The sequence below is a fragment of the Dendrobates tinctorius genome, unplaced genomic scaffold (assembly GCF_039654945.1).
Source record: "Dendrobates tinctorius isolate UK_male_01 unplaced genomic scaffold, ASM3965494v1 ptg000135l, whole genome shotgun sequence".
In the NCBI taxonomy this organism is placed as follows: domain Eukaryota; kingdom Metazoa; phylum Chordata; class Amphibia; order Anura; family Dendrobatidae; genus Dendrobates; species Dendrobates tinctorius.
In genome coordinates, this window is record NW_027361803.1 from 11,386,801 (window position 1) to 11,408,763 (window position 21,963).

General features: G+C 43.0%; 1 protein-coding gene across 1 annotated transcript in view; it reads right to left on the reverse strand.

Moving 5' to 3' along the window:
* Window positions 1-21,963, reverse strand: part of C1QTNF3 (C1q and TNF related 3) — an 86,656-nt gene that overhangs the window by 60,271 nt on the left and 4,422 nt on the right. Inside the window, exon 2 of the mRNA XM_073543991.1 lies at window positions 11,652-11,760. Within this exon, the coding sequence (XP_073400092.1) occupies window positions 11,652-11,760 (109 nt within the window). The remainder of the gene's footprint in view (window positions 1-11,651; window positions 11,761-21,963) is intronic.

The window sequence follows — 21,963 nt, forward strand, 5'->3', positions numbered from 1 at the left end:
GAGTTTCCCTGCAGCTCCTAGCTCTGTGGAACTTAGGCCACGCCCCCAGCAGTCATGTGCTTCAGATCCTGATACTCTGAAGCACGCATCATCACCGCTGCTGCCCTGCTCCACAGGTATCTTTGAGCACTGTTTTTGTACTCAGGACACGCGCACTGGCTCAGTGAGCAAGTGCAGTGCGCTGTTCCTGAAACTTTCATCATGGTATCACCCATTTTACCCATGTAGAGTTTCAACTCGCTTGGTTGCTTTTGAGAGTGGAAAGTGGTTTTCAATAAAAAAGTCCAGGCTGGTTTATTGGAACTCTATAAACCTCTCAGGAAAACAAAACAATAACAGTGTTTTCCAGCATAAAGTGAAACACAATGTAAATAGTTCATACAGTAGTGCGGGTTCACCTGCTTGGGTTTAGAGTCCAGGTCTTTAGTCCTGCTTTTCCGAGCTTATATTACCGAGGCTACCAAATTCCTTGATGATGCATATCTCCTCTCAAGGGCCTGTCCGGAGGACATCTTACACCAATTACAGAATGTTATGTCTATTCATCATGGTATCAGCTGCATTAGTCATTACACTCTGTTATACATATCTATCCCTTGTGAAGGAACTTTCATCATGGCATCACCCCTCTTAGGAATTACAGCCTGTTAATGCATCTCTACACATTAGATGAATATTGACCGATGAACGATTGGTATTGATGGTACAAAATACATTTGATTTCATTGGCCAATACTGATTATTTTTCTGCCGATAATGTATCTAGTTCTCAGTACCAGTCGAAAAATCCAACATGCCCAATTAGTGTTTAAGAACAATTATGAACATTTATTGGGTTGTTTCCATTAAAAATTAATGATTATTTGTGGCTGTTGGAAAATGTTTGGTGCAATAACTCCATTCCTGTCTATGAGTGTTTAGTTGCTAGATTTGTATGCTGTCTATAAAGTTAGAACAAAAAAAACTCCCAGAGGCTCATACAGGGACAGCATGTGACTGTATTTCCAGTTTTCCTGTGTCTGTGTATGAGAGAAGCAGCCTGCTGTAGATGATGCACAGATAGAGACACACAAATGATTTATTCCCGATCTATTAAGCTTATCATATATTGTTCCTGAATAAAAAAAAAAGCTCTAGTCACACGCTTGGTGAGTTTCCTGAATAATCCGCTGTCAACAGATTATGGGCCCAGAGTAACACAGCAACAGAAGCCCAGAGCAAAAGCAGCACAGAGCAACAGAGAAGATGTCCACTAGCAGCAATCCTATCAAGTTCTCAGTGCCAAGCCTTACTAACCAGAACTTCCAGTCCTGGAAATTCAAGGTGAAGATGCTGCTCATAAGAAAAGGTACATGGAAATATACCAAGGAACAAGTGCCTCATCCATTACCAGATGATTGGCTAGAGAAAAATCAGAAAGCACAAAGCGCGATCTCCCTCAGTGTAGCTCATAATCAGATTTTGCATATATGCAAGTGTGCAACTGCAAAGGAGATGTAGGATGAGTTACAGAAAGTGCATGAAAGATCAAATCTCAGCAATAAGCTTTATCTCATGAGAAACCTGTATCAGTCTAAGCTAAGTGATGGACTGAATATGCAGTACTATACAAGAAACACCCTAGAGATTGTGGAGATTGTGGAGCGTTAAGGGGTATTGGAGAAGAAATTGAAGATTTTCATGTTGCTGCACTTCTATTCAGTGGTCTTCCAGAAAGTTATGACACACTCATGACTGCACTAGATGCATGGCCAGATGATGAGCTAACAATAGAGTATGTTAAAGGCAAACTTATGGATGAATTCAAGAGAAAAACGCAGTATGTAAGCAGCAGTAATTAATCCAGAGCAGAAACAGCATTAAAGACACAGGATTTCCCTAAATATAAGAGCACCTTGTTTGTAAAATGCAAAAATCTCTCTATGGACTTAAGCAGTCGGCAAGAGCTTAGAACTCGAAAATGAACAAAGTTTTGATGGATGAAGGATTTAAAAGATCTCAAGCTGATCCATGTTTGTATATGAAAAATGTAGCGAAGGAGTGGATGTATGTTCTCCTATATCTAGACAATGTAATCATGTCTTATCAAGATGAAAAAGAAATTGCAAAGCTAGGTGAAATTCTCAACCAGCACTTTGAGACAAAAGACCTTGGAAATATGACATAACATTTCAGAATCTAAATCCAGAGAGAGGATGATGGGAGTTTTATTTTCAACAAAAGTTTTAAAATTTCCGCAATACTAAACCAGTGGGGGGCGCTTCTGTACATAGCAACCACAACTCGTCCGGATATCACAGCCACAGTTGGAATTCTCTGCCGACGTGTAAGCAAGCTATGCCAAAGAGACTGGAATGCAATTAAAAGAATCCTTCAATATCTTAAAGAAACTCAAAGGCTAAATCTTAAGATATCTGCATCAGGAGATCTCACTCTCAGAGGTTATGTGGATGCAGATTGGGCTGGAGATTCAAGTGATCAGAAATCAACAAGTGGTTACTAGTGTTGAGCGATACCATCCGATATCGTGAAGTATCGGATCGGATTGGATCGGACCGATACCCAAAAAGTATCGGGTATCGCCAATTCCGATACCGGAAACCCATGCAAGTCAATGGGGCACAAATATTGGAATTAAAAAAAAACCTTTCTTTACTTGCACATCCAGTTTGGGAGGGGGGGAAGAGTGTGGGTGGTGCATGGGCTGACACTGTGCGTGTCTGTATGTGCGGGTGGGGTCTGTACAGGCCTCTCGGGGGTCTGTGCGGGCCTGCCGGGGGCCTGTGCGGGCCTGCCGGGGGTCTGTGCGGGCATTGTCCGATGGGACTACAAGTCCCATTGGGCTATGCCTCCTACAATGACAGTGATTGACACATTAGCCAATGATGGGACAGTAGTAGTCCCATCATCCGGCTAATGTGTTGAATGTAAAAAAAAAAAACATACATACATACATACATACTACATACATACTACTAACATACATACTACATACATACTACATACATACAACATGCTACAGACATACAACATACATACTACATACTACATACAATACATTCATACATTCATACATATAGACATACAGTACATACAACATAGAGTACATACTCACCATCACTTGTCACTTTGATCCCCAAAGCCAGTGTCATCTGTAAAAAATATTAAAGTAACAAACAAGCAATATAGTCCCTGATCTGCAGAAATCCACGAGTGTCCCACAACGATCTCCCGTGGAGAACAGCAGCATCAGCTGATGCGACCGCTCTCTAGGGGCCCCAGGAATACAATGACGGGAGGTAGATATCCTTCCGCACTGTATTCCTCCGCCACTGTAAAAAAATAGTCCCTAGTCTCACTTTTGGCATTGCTGTGTGAGAAAGTTCCCACGCAGCTTTTGCCATAAAGTGAGACCAGTGAACTATAGTAACCTCTCAGTGATGCACTGCAGCAGATCGTCGTGGGACACTCTTGGATTTCTGCGGATCAGGGAGTATATCGGTTATTTGTTATTTTAATATTTTTTACAGATGACACTGGCTTCGGGGATCAAAGTGACAAGTGATGGTGAGTATGCACTCTATGTTATATGTACTGTATGTCTATATGTATGCATTGTATGAATGTATTGTATGTAGTATATATGTATGTTGCATGCATGTTGTATATATGTAGTATATATGTAGTATGTATGTTGCATGCATGTAGTATATATGTAGCATATATGTAGTATGCATGTTGCATGCATGTAGTATATATGTAGTATATATGTTGCATGTAGTATATATGTAGTATATATGTATGTTATATGTACTGTATGTCTATATGTATGTATTGTATGTAGTATGTATGTAGTATGTATGTATGTTGTATGAATGTAGTATATATGTAGTATGTATGTATGTTGTATGAATGTAGTATATATGTAGTATGTATGTATTATGTAGTATGTATGCTGCTTGAATATTGTATATATGTAGTAAGTATGTAGTATGTATGTATGCTGTATGAATGTAGTATATATGTAGTATGTATGTAGTATGAATGTAGTATACATGTAGTATGTATGTATGCTGTATGAATGTAGTATATATGAAGTATGTATGTACAGTTGTGGCCAAAAGTATTGACCCCCCTGCAATTCTGTCAGATAATACTCATTTTCTTCCTGAAAATGATTGCAAACACAAATTCTTTAGTATTATTATCTTCATTTAATTTGTCTTAAATGAAAAAACACAAAAGAGAATGAAGCAAAAAGCAAAACTTTGATCATTTCACCCAAAGCTCCAAAAATGGGCCAGACAAAAGTATTCGCACCCTCAGCCTAATACTTGGTTGCACAACCTTTAGCCAAAATAACTGCGACCAACCGCTTCCGGTAACCATCAATGAGTTTCTTACAATGCTCTGCTGGAATTTTAGACCATTCTTCTTTGGCAAACTGCTCCAGGCCCCTGATATTTGAAGGGTGCCTTCTCCAAACTGCCATTTTTAGATCTCTCCACAGGTGTTCTATGGGATTCAGGTCTGGACTCATTGCTGGCCACCTTAGAAGTCTTCAGTGCTCTCTCTCAAACCATTTTCTAGTGCTTTTTGAAGTGTGTTTTGTGTCATTGTCCTGCTGGAAGACCCATGACCTCTGAGGGAGACCCAGCTTTCTCACACTGGGCCCTACATTATGCTGCAAAATTTGTTGGTAGTCTTCAGACTTCATAATGCCATGCACACGGTCAAGCAGTCCAGTGCCAGAGGCAGCAAAGCAACCCCAAAACATCAGGGAACCTCCGCCATGTTTGACTGTAGGGACCGTGTTCTTTTCTTTGAATGCCTCTTTTTTCTCCTGTAAACTCTATGTTGATGCCTTTGCCCAAAAAGCTCTACTTTTGTCTCATCTGACCAGAGAACATTCTTCCAAAACGTTTTAGGCTTTTTCAGATAAGTTTTGGCAAACTCCAGCCTGGCTTTTTTATATCTCGGGGTAAGAAGTGGGGTCTTCCTGGGTCTCCTACCATACAGTCCCTTTTCATTCAGACGCGGTCGGATAGTACGGATTGACACTGTTGTACCCTCGGACTGCAGGGCAGCTTGAACTTGTTTGGATGTTAGTGGAGGTTCTTTATCCAACATCCGCACAATCTTGCGTTGAAATCTCTTGTCAATTTTTCTTTTCCGTCCACATCTAGGGAGGTTAGCCACAGTGCCATGGGCTTTAAACTTCTTGATGACACTGCGCACGGTAGACACAGGAACATTCAGGTCTTCGGAGATGGACTTGTAGCCTTGAGATTGCTCCTGCTTCCTCACAATTTGGTTTCTCAAGTCCTCAGACAGTTCTTTGGTCTTCTTTCTTTTCTCCATGCTCAATGTGGTACACACAAGGACACAGGACAGAGGTTGAGTCAACTTTAATCCATGTCAACTGGCTGCAAGTGTGATTTAGTTATTGCCAACACCTGTTAGGTGCCACAGGTAAGTTACAGGTGCTGTTAATTACACAAATTAGAGAAGCATCACATGATTTTTCGAACAGTGCCAATACTTTTGTCCACCCTCTTTTTTATGTTTGGTGTGGAATTATATCCAATTTGGCTTTAGGACAATTCTTTTTGTGTTTTTTCATTTAAGACAAATTACATGAAGATAATAATACCAAAGAATTTGTGTTTGCAATCATTTTCAGGAAGAAACTGAGTAATATCTGACAGAATTGCAGGGGTGTCAATACTTTTGGCCACAACTGTATGTTGTATGAATGTAGTATATATGTAGTATGTATGTATGTTTTTTTTTTTACATTCAACACATTAACCGGATGATGGGACTACTACTGTCCCATCATTGGCTAATGTGTCAATCACTGTCATTGTAGCAGGCATAGCCCGATGGGACTTGTAGTCCCATCGGACGATGCCTGCACACACACACAACTCCCGGCAGGCCCGCACAGACCCCCGGCAGACCCGTACAGACCCCCGGCAGGCCCATACAGACCCCCGGCAGGCCCGCACAGACCCCCGGCAGGCCCGCACAGACCGTGCATCATGATGACATCATTTCAGCAGCCAATCACAGCCACAACACTGGCTCATTGCATTATGGGAACTTCCTATTCCAGTATTCAATATTGTAAAAATATCGGTACTTGGTATCGGAATTCCGATACAGCGAATATCGACCGATACCCGATATTTGCAGTATCGGAATGCTCAACACTAGTGGTTACTTGTTCAAGTTAGGAGAAAATTCAATTTCTTGGTCTAGCAGAAAACAAGTGTCAGTCGCATTGTCTTCTACAGAAGCAGAATATATGTCTGCTGCTTGTGCAAGTCACGAAGTAATTTGGTTGAAACAACTTTTGGAAGATTTCGGCAACCCATTAGCTCAGCCAACAGTTATCTATGAGGACAAGCAACGAGGCATTAACTTGCCAGCAGTGAGAAGATTAGTGCAAGGACTAAGCACATTGATGTAAAACATCACCACTTACGTGACTTTGTGGAACGTGGTGCACTCGAGTTTGACAAGATGACAAGATGATAGGTGATGGTATGACAAAGCCATTATCAATAGATAAGTTTGTTGACTTCAGAACTGCAATGGGACTAACAGGATAAATAGTTGTTGAGTGGGAGTGGGGGGTGTTGGAACATGTTTGGTGCAACAACTCCATTACTGTCTATCTGTCTATGAGTGTTTAGTTGCTAGATTTGTATGCTGTTTATAAAGAGAACAAAAAAAACTCCCAGTGGCTCACACAGGGAGAGCATGTGACTGTATTTCTTATTTTTCCTGTGTCTGTGTATGAGAGAAGCAGCCTACTGCAGATGCTGCACAGATAGAGACACACAATTGATTTATTCCTGATTTATTAAGCTTATCATATATTGTTCCTGATTTTTCCTGAATAAAGAAGCTCTGTTGTCACACACTTGGAGAGTATCCTGAATAATCCGCTGCCAACAGTGGCACTGAAACAGCCAATCATAATTGATCATAGTCAAGATTAACCCTTTAATTCAACTTTAACCTAATGTGTATGGGCTCCATTAGTGTTATCTTTGTCTCTGTACTGTCAGAAGTAATACAGGAATTTTTGCATCATTCTTCTTACCAACGAAATCCTATTAGTATCATATCTGCATCTGTACAACCCCAAGGGCAGATGCAGGAGCTTTTCTTTATTCTATCACCCTCCTTACAAGCCTGTTCGTGTCATCTGTGCTTCTGTACAGCCTGCAGTAACCCAAAGCACAGATTCAGGAGCTTTTCTTCATGATTTGCCAGATGACAGCCTTTTATTCTCTCCCTACATAGCCGTCAGTCATGGGGCGTCATAGCAGAAGTTCTAATTGCCCCCTTCCCCTTCCATAAAAAATATATATATTTGACCGGGGTCACAGAAGAGTATATCTCACAGCTTTGCAGCATTTACAAAGTAATTTTCCTTCTACTGAAGTCCTAGATTCCTCTTTCATTGCACCCATAAAGTATGATGCAAACAAGAGTGCCCTCAAACACAATATGACACCCCAATAGTATATACTGCACATCATATTTCTCCATACAGTGAAATGCACCACATAGTCTTCCATATAGTATAATGCAGCCCCATAGTCCTCCAAATAGTATAAAGCGCTCCACATAGTCCATACAGCATAATGCTCCCCATAGTTACCATACAGTATATTGCAGCCCCCAGAGTCATCCATACAGTATAATGTTCTCTCCATAGTCCATACAGTATAATGCACTCCCCGTAGTCTTCAATACAGTATAATGCAGCCACCATAGATATCCATACAATATAATACACTCCCCATAGTACTCTGTATAGTAAAATGCACCCCCATAGTCCTCCATACAGTATAATACACTCTCCATAGTTGTCCATACAGTATAATGTACTCCCCATAGTCCTTACAGTATAATGCACTCCCCATAGTTGTCCATACAGTATAAGGCACTCCCCATAGACCTTACGGTATCATGCACTCCCCATAGTTGTCCATACAGTATAATGCTCTCCCCATAGTCCTTACAGTATAATGCACTCCCCATAGTTGTCCATACAGTATAATGCACTCCCCATAGTTGTCCTTACAGTATAATGCACTCCCCATAGTCCTCTATACAGTGTTATGGCCACCAAAATGTACTCATTGATTTAAAAAAAATAAATAATGTAAACTCCCTTCTCCTCCTCATTCTCCCGCTGCTCCGGTCTCTGCAGCGAGCAATCTGAAGCGCTCGCACATCTCAGAAGAGTGGGCGACATATAGTGACGTCATTGCACTGTGATATCAGATGCCGAGGAAGAATGATTGGGCTGGGGGTGTCAGCTGATGCTCCCCCTTTCATCATTAATCACAACTGTTGAACTTGCGGGGGGGAAAGGGGCCCGAATCACAGGCCCCATAGCAGCCACGTGGCTTGCGTCCATTGGCGGTATGCCACTGCCCTCAGTCAGGGCCGCCATCAGGGCATTATTTGCCTTACTGGTGTAAGGGGCCCCGGGACCTCGAGGGGCCCCCACTCAGAATTTTCATAAACCAGAGCGCTATGAAGCAGGAGTGAAGCAGGAGTCAGTGTGACAGACAGCTGGGAGAGGTAGCCAGTGCTGAGCAACAGAAGGGCGGGACTTTCCAGCATCCAATCCGGGCTGAGCGCGGGCTCAGTGCAGTGAGGCTAAGTGCACACATAGCAGAAAATTTCTGCTGGAAAACCTGACTCCCTTCCCAGAAACCGCGCGTTTTTTTCTGCGCGAAAACCGCGCGGAAAACACGCAGAAAAAGCGCGGTTTTTATGCGTTCTCAAAACGCATAGAAATAGCCAGAAACGCAGAAAAATCCGCAAAATTAATGAGCATGCTGCGTTTTTTACCGCGATGCGGTTTTTTCGCGTGCTCTTGGGGTACGTGCACACGTTGCGGATTCTGCTGCGTTGTACAGTACCATTAATGTCTATCTAAAACCAAAAACGCAGTGCACATGCTAAAGATTTTTCCGCACGGATTTTCTGCGGATTTAAATCTGCAGCATGTCAATTCTTTGTGTGGATTCCGCAGCGTTTTTACACCTCTTCCATTATAGGAATCCACACATGTAAAAACGCAGGGGAAATCCACACAAAATCTGCAGAAAATCCACAGGTCATTTTACCTGCGGATTCAGCCAAATCCACGCAGAAAAATCCGCAGCAGAATCCGCAACGTGTGCACACACCCTAAAAGTATGCAAAAATTCCACAGTACTGTATTACAGAAAAGTAACTGAGGCCGGACTCCAGCATAAGAGGCTAATGAGAAGATCTGCAGGGGGAATGAAGGCTCTTAGTCCTCGCTCACGCGAGCGTATAACACGGCTGAGTGCTATGTGATGTTTTACTGCATAACACTCGGCACAGAGTCCTACTATGGGGCATCGCAGATCTGTGATTTTTTCTACAGACCAAATTCATCTGTGGAAAAATAATCTGCAGCAGTGGCTCTGGAATTCGGATCACACGGACCCATTGAAATCTATGGATGCGTGTGAAACATCAGGCTGCACTCAGCAGTCCGAATCCACCACCTCAGACAATGGAGAAGATGGAGAAATTAAGCTCCCTGTCTTCTCAATGTGCTCCGATTATCTCATGCAAGAGAATCACAGATGACACTTGGATGAGAATTTGAGCCGAGTGTCAGTAGCATAATTGAGCCGACTCTCTCACATGAGAGAATCATCACTCGTGTGACCCCGGCCTTACACTTTTTTTCAGCTGGACAATTCTTTTATATACCTTAATTATTCCTAATATTCCCGAAGACTTTATAATATAAGTATCCTTCTTCCCAAACCCACTGACCTAAGCAGGGCTGCTATCAGGGCATTACTGCCCTTACTGGATGGGGCCTGATGAACAGAGGGGGCCCACAGTGGGGCCCCGGTCACAATGTGGTGGTAACATGTGATTCGGTCATTGCGTGATGGTATTTGTTCCTTGCATGTGGGATTTTAGTTCACCATGTGGTGGTAATATGGTGTCTGGTCATGGTGCGGTGGTATTTGTCCCTTGTATGTGGGATTTTAATTCACCATGTGGTGGTAATATGGTGTCTGGTCCTGGTGTGGTGGCATTTGCCCCTTGTATGTGGGATTTTAGTTCACCATGTGGTGGTAATATGATATCTGGTCCTGGTGCGGTGGTATTTGTCCCTTGTATGTGGGATTTTAGATCACCATGTGGTGGTAATATGGTGTCTGGTCCTGGTGCGGTGGTATTTGTCCCTTGTATGTGGGATTTTAGTTCACCATGTGGTGGTAATATGATATCTGGTCCTGGTGCGGTGGTATTTGTCCCTTGTATGTGGGATTTTAGTTCACCATGTGGTGGTAATATGGTGTCTGGTCATGGTGTGGTGGTATTTTTCCCTTGTATGTGGGATTTTAGTTCACCATGTGGTGGTAATATGATGTCTGGTCATGGTGCGGTGGTATTTGTTCCTTGTATGTGGGATTTTAGTTCACCATGTGGTGGTAATATGGTGTCTGGTCCTGGTGCGATGGTATTTGTCCCTTGTATGTGGGATTTTAGTTCACCATGTGGTGGTAATATGGTGTCTGGTCATGGTGCGGTGGTATTTTTCCCTTGTATTTGGGATTTTAGTTCACCATGTGGTGGTAATATGATGTCTGGTCCTGGTTCGGTGGTATTTGTCCCTTGTATGTGACATTATCGGTAATTTTAAAAATGGAAAAAATAAATAAAAATATACTGAAATTGTATTGGATATTTTAGCAAATGTTTAGTAACTTACAGTATAGTAGGGCCTGACCAAAAGAGTCTACTTTGTCGTGGTGGCAGATTAAAAAAAATCTTTTGGCCAAAACAAAAACTGCCTGCTATGTATGTGGTGATGGGAACTGTAAATGTGTGATTTGGGAGGACATGGTGCGAAGTGGAGTTGTTCCAAGGTTCGAGGGGTGGAGGGCGGAGCTGGGGTGGAGCCTGGGCGGAGATTCAAGGGGCCCCGAAAATTTTGCCAGTATGGGGCCCCAAAATTCCTAGTGACAGCCCTGCCCTCAGTGACATCTAAGGGGTATAATGAAAGGATAAAAGCTATGTGACTGCTATATTTCGGCATGGGAAGGTATTTTTGTTCCTACGTCAGGGACAAAATCTGAGCGGTTATTCTGAGCTGCATCAATTTAATGACTCATATTTACGGGCATCTGGATCTATTCAGTTTAGATTAACATGTGAACACATGTGAAAATAGACACAGACATAAATCTTATGAATTTGCATCGTTTATATAACTTTACATTTTAATGCAAAACCGCCTGAAAGCGTTTATGAGTGTAAAGTCCCGACCGGCATTCTCAGATACACAGGAGACATGTGGGGACAGCGCGGAATATGATTTGTTTCGTTAGAATTCAGGTCTTAATTTTGTGCATCAAAGATGTAAAAATTGCCCCAGCAACATCAGGGTTAAAGGGGATTTTGTCGGGAAAATATGTCGATTTTATACCATCAAGACGTGATGTTATCTGCAGAGAATAGGAGAGAATTTCTCTTTCAGGCTTCATGTTTTTTTTTAGTGTTATAGTCTTTACTGTCAGCGTTCTTACAGAACTCGATAAATTCCGCCATGATTACAGTACCTGGCAAACCCGGTGGTCCCGTCAGACCAGGTGGTCCCGCAATTGGTTGCTGAAATCTATAACCAAATTCTCCTCGACAGCAGCTGCTGCAATCTGGGTGCTGCGGAGTCTAAAGAATATAAAGAAATATTGTTACTCACCAAACCTAAAACATCAGAAGAATTTCATCATTGACAACTGTATAGGAAAAAAATGCTCCAAAAAGACATTTTCAATCCATCACCTGTAAATACATCAAAATGCCTCAACAATATTTGCAATAGAGACGACTCCTTGGCGTGAGATAAGAACAGGAGAAAACTGGACTCCAAAACTATTTAAATAAAGTTAAACTTTTTGTTGGGATTCAACTTGCTTAGGTGCGACGGGAGACAACCAGGAGGCACGTTCCTTTAAAAGCTCTCAGGGTTCATTGCTCCATAACCCATAAACCAGCACATAACATAAGGAAAAGCCTTTAGCTCAGGCGAAAGCAAGCATAAGTGTCCATGATTTCAGGCTCAGTCCTGGAGCCTCAGCAAACACAGGAGGCTTACCCCTCCTCACATACAGCCAATATACATAGGCCTCCCCGGGTCAGCAGCCTCAGCATGTGGTCTTCAGGAAGGTAGCACACCTTCCTCCACATAGGCCTGCCGGGACCTTCCACATGGCCCAATCAGATCCATGCGCTCTCTCCCATGTGACCAGACCTCAGGTACCTTATATGGTCCATAACCACACCCACAGGTGATCACATGACTATGACCTCACTAAAGGTCCTATTACACACAGCCACATATATACTTTATTATGACACTCTTAAACACACCCCTGGGTGGGTTTGTAGGTAACCAGGCCCACCCATCTCTCTAATTACCTGGAGACTTCTCCCTGACACATTGAAACAACACATCAGCAATATCATTGCTGATCAACACATAAGTCTCCATCTCAAGGCCACCCACCTTGAGATACATAACGATCCTTCAGCATCCTATACCCACTACCACAATGGATATACCTGTAGGCCTGTCCTGGGACACCCACACAGCGCCCCCTAACGGACATAGTGGTCACTACACCACATTTTATTATAGCAAAAAGACACATATGAGAAAACAGGACCAATTTAATATATCAATAGATAAGGCATCATGTGAATAAATAGCCCAGAACCAATAGAAGAAACAGACCAACAACTAGGTAATTATCATCATATCCAAATGGACAGCCTACTGAAGGGTAAGCAAGTCAACATTTCATGAATATATTAGGGCTGAAAATGGATCTTTAAACGTCAAAACAATCCCTCACTGACGTGTAGATTATTGCACTTTGCCCAGCAATATCAAATCAGTGACACTATGCCACAGCGGAGAAAGTAGCTGCCACAGACATGAAAAAATCCAATACAGTGTATGTGTAAAGTTACCTCCGTAGGTTCAATCACACCTGAAGCAGCCACGAACACCACCGTGGAAAAATCAAATCATGTAGGCCATACAACAGAGATGGACAAAAAACACATAAATAGACGGCTGAGAATGGTCATCTGACTGAAAACAGCCAGTGCGATAACAAAAATAAGCACATGCGCATTGCAGCGAAGGGAAAGATCCACCCCCTAAGCCATCACGGGCGCGCCCGCGACGCACTATGACGACCTATGCCCAGCCGTCACCCGTGCAACGCTGGGAAGCGGGCAGAGCAACAGAGCGTCACCCGGAAGACGGCCAGGACCAGCCCGCTGACCAGGCAGCGCCCAAAGCACATGACTGACTGATGTCACCCGGGGAATTACATTTGTGAATTATACATCAAAAACTTAATGCACTGTGTACATTACATTACATTACTGATCCTGAGTTACCTCCTGTATTATACTCCACAGCTGCACTCACTATTCTGCTGGTGCAGTCACTGTGTACATACATTACATTACTGATCCTGAGTTACCTCCTGTATTATACTCCAGAGCTGCACTCACTATTCTGCTGGTGCAGTCACTGTGTACATACATTACATTACTGATCCTGAGATACAGTCATATGTTAAAGTTTGGGCACCCCTATTAATGTTAACCTTTTTTCTTTATAACAATTTTGGTTTTTGCAACAGCTATTTCAGTTTCATATATCTAATAACTGATGGACTCAGTTATATTTCTGGATTCAAATGAGGTTTATTGTACTAACAGAAAATGTGCAATCTGCATTTAAGCAAAATTTGACCGGTGCAAAAGTATGGGCACCCTTATCATTTTCTTGATTTGAACACTCCTACCTACTTTTTACTGACTTCCTGAAGCACTAAATTGGTTTTGTAACCTCATTGAGCTTTGAACTTCATAGCCAGGTGTATCAAATCATGAGAAAAGGTATTTAAGGTGGCCACTTGCAAGTAGTTCTCCTATTTGCTTCTCCTATGAAGAGTGGCATCATGGGCTCCTCAAAACAACTCTCAAATGATCTGAAAACAAAGATTATTCAACATAGCTTTTCAGGGGAATGATACAAAAAGTTGTCTCAGAGATTTAACCTGTCAGTTTCCACTGTGAGGAACATAGTAAGGAAATGGAAGAACACAGGTATAGTTCTTCTTAAGCCCAGAAGTGGCAGGCCAAGAAAAAAATCAGAAAGGCAGAGAAGAGGAATGGTGAGAACAGTCAAGGACAATCCACAGACCACCTCCAAAGACCTGCAGCATCATCTTGATGACCAGAATGGTGACCGGTCTGCAAACCCTGTCTTATGAGGAAAGGTTGCAGGATTTGGGAATGTTTAGTTTGCAAAAGAGAAGACTGAGAGGAGACTTAATAGCTGTCTACAAATATCTAAAGGGCTGTCACATTGTAGAAGGATCAACTTTATTCTCATTTGCACAAGGAAAGACTAGAAGCAATGGGATGAAACTGAATGGGAGGAGACACAGATTAGATATTAGAAAAAACTTTTTGACAGTTAGAGTGATCAATGAGTGGAACAGGCTGCCACGAGAAGTGGTGAGTTCTCCTTCAATGGAAGTCTTCAAACAGAGGCTGGACAGACATCTGACTGGGATGATTTAGCGAATCCTGCTTTGAGCAGGGGGTTGGACCAGATGGCCCAGGAGGTCCCTTCCAACTCTACGATTCTATGATTCTATGATTCTATGATTCTATGGTGTCACTGTGCATCGGTCAACAATACAGCACACTTTGCACAAGGAGAAGCTGTATGGGAGAGTGATGCGAAAGAAGCCGTTTCTGCAAGCACGCCACAAACAGAGTCGCCTGAGGTATGCAAAAGCACATTTGGACAAGCCAGTTACATTTTGGAAGAAGGTCCTGTGGACTGATGAAACAAAGATTGAGTTGTTTGGTCATACAAAAAGGCGTTATGCATGGAGGCTAAAAAACACAGCATTCCAAGAAAAACACTTGCTACCCACAGTAAAATTTGGTGGAGGTTCCATCATGCTTTGGGGCTATGTGGCAAATGACGGCACCGGGAATCTTGTTAAAGTTGAGGGTCGCATGGATTCAACTCAGTATCAGCAGATTCTTGACAATAATGTGCAAGAATCAGTGACGAAGTTGAAGTTACGCAGGGGATGGATATTTCAGCAAGACAATGATCCAAAACACTGCTCCAAATCTACTCAGGCATTCATGCAGAGGAACAATTACAATGTTGTGGAATGGCCATCCCAGTCCCCAGACCTGAATATCATTGAACATCTGTGGGATGATTTGAAGCGGGCTGTCCATGCTCGGCGACCATCAAACTTAACTGAACTGGAATTGTTTTGTAAACAGGAATGGTCACAAATACCTTCATCCAGGATCCAGGAACTCATTAATAGCTACAGGAAGCGACTAGATGCTGTTATTTTTGCAAAAGGAGGATCTACGAAATATTAATGTCACTTTTATGTTGAGGTGCCCATACTTTTGCACCGGTCAAATTTAGTTAAAATGCAGATTGCACATTTTCTGTTAGTACAATAAACCTCATTTGAATCCAGAAATATAACTGAGTCCATCAGTTATTAGATATATGAAACTGAAATAGCTGTTGCAAAAACCAAAATTGTTATAAAGAAAAAAAGTTAACATTAATAGGGGTGCCCAAACTTTAACATATGACTGTACATCCTGTATTATACCACAGAGCTGCACTCACTATTCTGCTGGTGCAGTCACTGTGTACATACTTTACATTACTGATCCAGAGTTACATCCTGTATTATTCTCCAGAGCTGCACTCACTATTTTGGTGGTGCAGTCACTGTGTACATACTTTACATTACTGATCCTGAGTTACATCCTGTATTATACTCCAGAGCTGCACTCACTATTCTGCTGGTGCGGTCACTGTGTACATACATTACATTACTGAACCTGAGTTACATCCTGTATTATACTCCAGAGCTGCACTCACTATTGTGCTGGTGCAGTCAATGTGTACATACTTTACATTACTGATCCTGAGTTACATCCTGTATTATACCCCAGAGCTGCACTCACTATTCTGCTGGTGCAGTCACTGTGTACATACATTACATTACTGATCCTGAGTTATATCCTGTATCATACTCCAGAGCTGCACTCACTGTTCTGCTGGTGCAGTCACTGTGTACATACATTACATTACTGATCCTGAGTTACATTCTGTATTATACTCCAGAGCTGCACTCACTATTCTGCTGGTCCAGTCACTGTGCACATACATTACATTACTGATCCTGAGTTACATCCTGTATTATACCCCAGAGCTGCACTCACTATTCTGCTGGTGCAGCCACTGTGTACATACATTACTGTTATGAATGAATTACCGAAGGAGGAAAAAACAAAAATACAAGCTAAGTCCAGAAAACCGGTGAGATTGGTAGCTATCGGATTGCAGACCCCTGATCCTTTTCACACAACTAACAGTAGCCGTGGGGGGTTCCTACGGTGCCCTAGACCCCTCTTTCACAGCCGGAGAACTAAATAAGCCTAAAGAAAGAAAGGGGAAATCTAAACTCCCCCAGAGCAGACCCCAAAGCAATAGACAGCCCCCAACATGTATCGTCGGTGAAAAGCAGATGAAAACACAAACACAGACAGAAAGACAGTTTGAGCAAACGATGGGGCCCAACTAACTAAATAGGAAAGGACAGAAAAGATGCTGGCTGCAATCTGCAAAAATTCTGTCAAAATAATGTCCAACACGTCTGATAGAAAAAAGGCCCTGAAGTCACTAGACTTCAAAATCACTATATCAGCACTCAGGTATATTCTGAAGACTGAGCAAAAGATCAACTTGACCAGAGACAAAAATGGAGCTCAGCCTGTACCAACAAGGGCAGGCAGAACACAAACACTAAGTAAACAGACAATATCTCATGGAAAAATAAGAGAGCAAATACTTAGCTTTCAGAAGACAGGTACTGAACTGGTTTGCAAGAGCTCAGAGCAGAAAGGATCACCTGCACCCCTGTAGGGCGTCGGCTGCCTTATATACACTCAGTGATTCCGGGTGTCCAATCAGGCTCCACCTGTTCAGATGACAGGTTCTTCCCAACCCAATCAATTTCACTACCTCTCTTCACCAGCAGAGGGAGTTCATCAGACATCAACGGTGAAGGGGAAAATGAACTCACAATAGTGCCTCCCCCTTGAGGAGGGGTCACCGAACCCTCATCCACGCCACCAGGACGATCAGGATGGGCCCGATGAAACGCACGAACCAATCTTTCGGCATGAATATCGGATGCAGGGACCCAAGAATTATCCTCCTGGCCATAACCCTTCCATTTAACCAAATACTGGAGTCTCCGTCTAGCCAGGCGAGAATCCAGTATCTTCTCAACCTCATATTCCACATTACCTTCCACCAATACAGGGTCAGGAGGTGCCACAACAGGAACTACTGGCTCAACAAACCTCTTTAACAGAGACTTATGAAACACGTTATGGATCTTAAATGTAACAGGAAGAGCCAATCGAAAAGAGACAGGATTAAGAATCTCCAAAATCTTGTAAGGTCCAATAAATCTAGGTTTAAACTTTGGAGAAGCCACCTTCATAGAGATACTCTTTGATGACAACCAAACCATATCACCCACCTTAAACTGGGGACCAATGGTCCTATGACGGTTGGAAAACCGCTGGGCCTTTTCCTGGGAGAGAGACAACCTATCCACCACTTGGTCCCAGATCTGGTGCATTCTCTCCACCACAGTGTCAACACCTGGGCAGGCAGAAGACTCCACCTGCCCTGAAGAGAATCGAGGATGAAACCCAAAGTTACAAAAAAAAGGTGACATCCAAGTGGCAGAACTAGCTCTATTATTTAAAGCAAATTCGGCCAAGGGCAAAAATGAAACCCAATCATCCTGATCAGCAGAAATAAAACATCTCAAATACGGCTCCAAAGTCCTGATTTGTTCTCTCTGTCTGCCCATTGGTTTGAGGGTGAAACGCAGAGGAGAAGGACAACTGAATTCCCAGCTTGGAACAGAAAGTCCTCCAAAATCTAGAAATAAACTGAACTCCTCTGTCAGATACAATGTTCTCAGGAATCCCGTGCAAGCGAACCACCTGTTGCAAAAACAAGGGCACCAACTCTGAGGAAGATGGCAACTTAGGGAGTGGTACAAGATGGACCATCTTAGAGAATCTATCACAAATCACCCAAATAACAGTCATTCTCTGAGAGACAGGCATATCAGAGATAAAATCCATTGAAATATGGGTCCATGGCCTCCTGGGCACCGGCAAAGGCATCAGCAACCCACTAGAGAGAGAACAAGGTTTAGACCAGGAGCAAGTCCCACAGGACTGCACAAAACTCCTGACATCACGAGACAAGGCGGGCCACCAAAAAGACCGACTCGCCAAATCTCTAGTACCAAAAATACCTGGATGACCAGCCAATGCAGAGCAATGAACTTCAGACATCACTCTCTTCCTCCACTGGTCAGGAACATACAATTTTCCAATGGGACAACGCTCAGGTTTGTCCTCCTGAAACTCTTCCAGAGCACGTCTCAAATCGGGCGAGATGGCAGAAAGAACTACCCCCTCACCTAAGATGGTAGCAGGCTTGGTCACAACAGGAGAATCAGCAAAGAAACTCCTAGAGTGGGCGTCTGCCTTGACATTCTTAGTGCCCGGAAGAAAAGAGACCACAAAATCAAAACGTGTGAAAAACAAGGCCCACCTAGCCTGTCTAGGATTCAAGCGATTGGCCGACTCCAGGTAAATCAAATTCTTGTGGTCAGTAAGGACCACGACTTGATGTTTAGCTCCCTCCAACCAATGTCTCCACTCCTCAAATGCCCATTTCATGGCTAACAGTTCCCGATTCCCCACATCATAGTTACGTTAAGATGGGGAGAACTTTCGGGAAAAGAAAGCACAGGGATTAATCTTAGATGTTACCGGATCTTTTTGGGACAAAACAGCTCGTGCACCAATCTCAGAAGCATCCACCTCTACCTGAAACGGGAGTGAGACATCAGGTTGCCGCAAAACCGGAGCAGAAGTGAACCTTCGCTTCAGCTCCTGAAAGGAAGAAACAGCCTCCGGAGACCAATTCAGCACATCAGCACCCTTCTTAGTCAAATCAGTCAATGGTTTGGCAATATCAGAAAAATTAGCTATAAATATAAGATAAAAATTAGCAAAACCCAAAAACTTCTGGAGGGCCTTCAAAGAAGTGGGCTGAACCCAATCATAAATGGCCTGTACCTTGGCCGGGTCCATTTCAATAGTTGACAGAGACAAAATAAATCCCAAAAATGAAATCCTCTGTACCCCAAAAAGGCATTTCGATCCCTTGACATACAGGGAATTCTCCCTCCAAATCCGGAACACAGTCCGAACATGTTCCACATGAGAGTCCCAATCCTTGGAAAAGATCAAAATATCATCCAGACAGATGTCAAAAATTTATCCACAAAGTCTCGGAAAATATCATTCATGAAGCACTGGAAGACAGAAGGGGGATTAGTGAGCCCAAAAGGCATCACCAGGTACTCACAATGTCCCTCTGGTGTCTTAAACGCCGTCTTCCATTCATCCCCATGCTTAATGCGAATTAGATTATACGCCCCCCTGAGGTCAAGCTTGGTAAACCAGCAAGCACCTTTAACTCTAGAGAATAGATCAGAAATCAGGGGTAACGGATACTGATATTTAACAGTAATTTTGTTGAGGGAACGATAGTCAATACAAGGCCTTAATGAACCATCCTTCTTGGCCACGAAAAAAACCCAGCACCTAAGGGTGAAGAGGATGGTCTAATATGACCCTTCTCCAACGACTCCTTAATATAGGATCGCATAGCCTCGTGCTCGGGTACAGATAAATTGAAAAGTCGACCCTTGGGAAATTTACACCCAGGGCTCAGCTCAATTGCACAGTCATAACTCCTATGAGGAGGCAAAGACGCAGACTCATTCTCACTAAATACATCATAAAAATCAGCCAAATAGTCAGGAACATCATGCGACTGGGGAGATGTGGAGAAAACAGGAGCGTCACTAAGGGCACACCGACAACCCCAACTCACCACAGACACAGATTTCCAATCCAAAACTGGATTATGGATTTGTAACCAGGGAAACCCCAGAACAATGGTATCATGCAGATTATGCAACAACAAAAATCTGCAATTTTCTTGATGATCTGGGGCGACCCGCATTGCCACCTGGGTCCAAAACTGAGGTTTATTCTTCGCCAAAGGAGTAGCATCAATACCCCTCAAAGGGATAGGCGTCCGCAGAGGTGCCATAGGAAATCCACAACATTTAGCAAAATCCAAGTCCATCAGGTTCAGAGCTGCTCCCGAATCCACGAAAGCCTTAGCGGAAAATGTGGACAGGGAGCAGATCAGAGTAATTGCCAGAAGAAACTTGGGTTGCACACCGCCCACAGCAAATGTGTGTGCAAAACGTTTCTCTCGTTTAGGGCAGACAGAAATAATATGCGAGGCATCGCCACAGAAAAAACACAGTTTATTACGCCTTCTGAACTCCTGACGTTGCGCCCTAGACAAAACTCTATCACATTGCATAGGTTCAGACATTTGTTCAACAGGTGGCAACACCTCTCGTGCAGTTTTGCGTTCGCGCAAACCCCGATCAACCTGAATGGCTAATGACATAGAATCGTCAAGACCAGAGGGAACAGGAAATCCCACCATAGTATCTTTTACGGTTTCTGACAAACCCTTCTGAAAGAGAGCTGCCAAGGCACCATCATTCCAAGTAGTAAGGACCGCCCACTTTCAGAATTTTTGACAGTACAACTCTGCAGAATCCTGACCCTGGCTCAATGCCAACAGGGCCTTTTCAGCTTGATCAATAGCATTAGGTTCATCATACAACAGCCCTAAGGCTTGAAAAATTGCGTTCACATTAGCTAGAATAGGATCATCAGGTTTCAAAGAAAATGCCCAATCCTGAGGATTGCCGCGCAGCAAAGAGATGACAATTTTAACCTGCTGCGCTGAGCTCCCTGATAAGTTAGGCTTCAAGGCAAAAAATAATTTACAATTATTCTTAAAGTTCAAAAATTTAGACCCATCCCCAAAAAACACATCAGGAGTAGGGATCTAAATAAGCCTTAAGAAAGAAAGGGGAAATCTAAACTGCACCAGAGCAGACCCCAAAGCAATAGACAGCCCCCAACATGTATTGTCGGTGAAAAGCAGATGAAAACACAAACACAGACAGAAAGACAGTTTGCGCAAACGATGGGGCCCAACTAACTAAATAGGAAAGGACAGAAAAGATGCTGGCTGCAATCCGCAAAAATTCTGTCAAAATAATGTCCAGCACGTCTGATAGAAAAAAGGCCCTGAAGTCACTAGACTTCAAAATCACTATATCAGCACTCAGGTATATTCTGAAGACTGAGCAAAAGATCAACTTGACCAGAGACAAAAATGGAGCTCAGCCTGTACCAACAAGGGCAGGCAGAACACAAACACTAATTAAACAGACAATATCTCATGGAAAAAAAAGAGAACAAATACTTAGCTTTCAGAAGACAGGTACTGAACTGGTTTGCAAGAGCTCAGAGCAGAAAGGATAACCAGCACCCCTGTAGGGCGTCGGCTGCCTTATAAGCACTCAGTGATTCCGGGTGTCCAATCAGGCTCCACCTGTTCAGATGACAGGTTCTTCCCAACCCAATCAATTTCACTATCTCTCTTCACCAGCAGAGGGAGTTCATCAGACATCAACAGTGAAGGGGAAAATGAACTCACAACACATTACATTACTGATCCTGAGTTACATCCTGTATTATACCCCAGAGCTGCACTCACTATTCTACTGGTGCAGTCACTGTGTA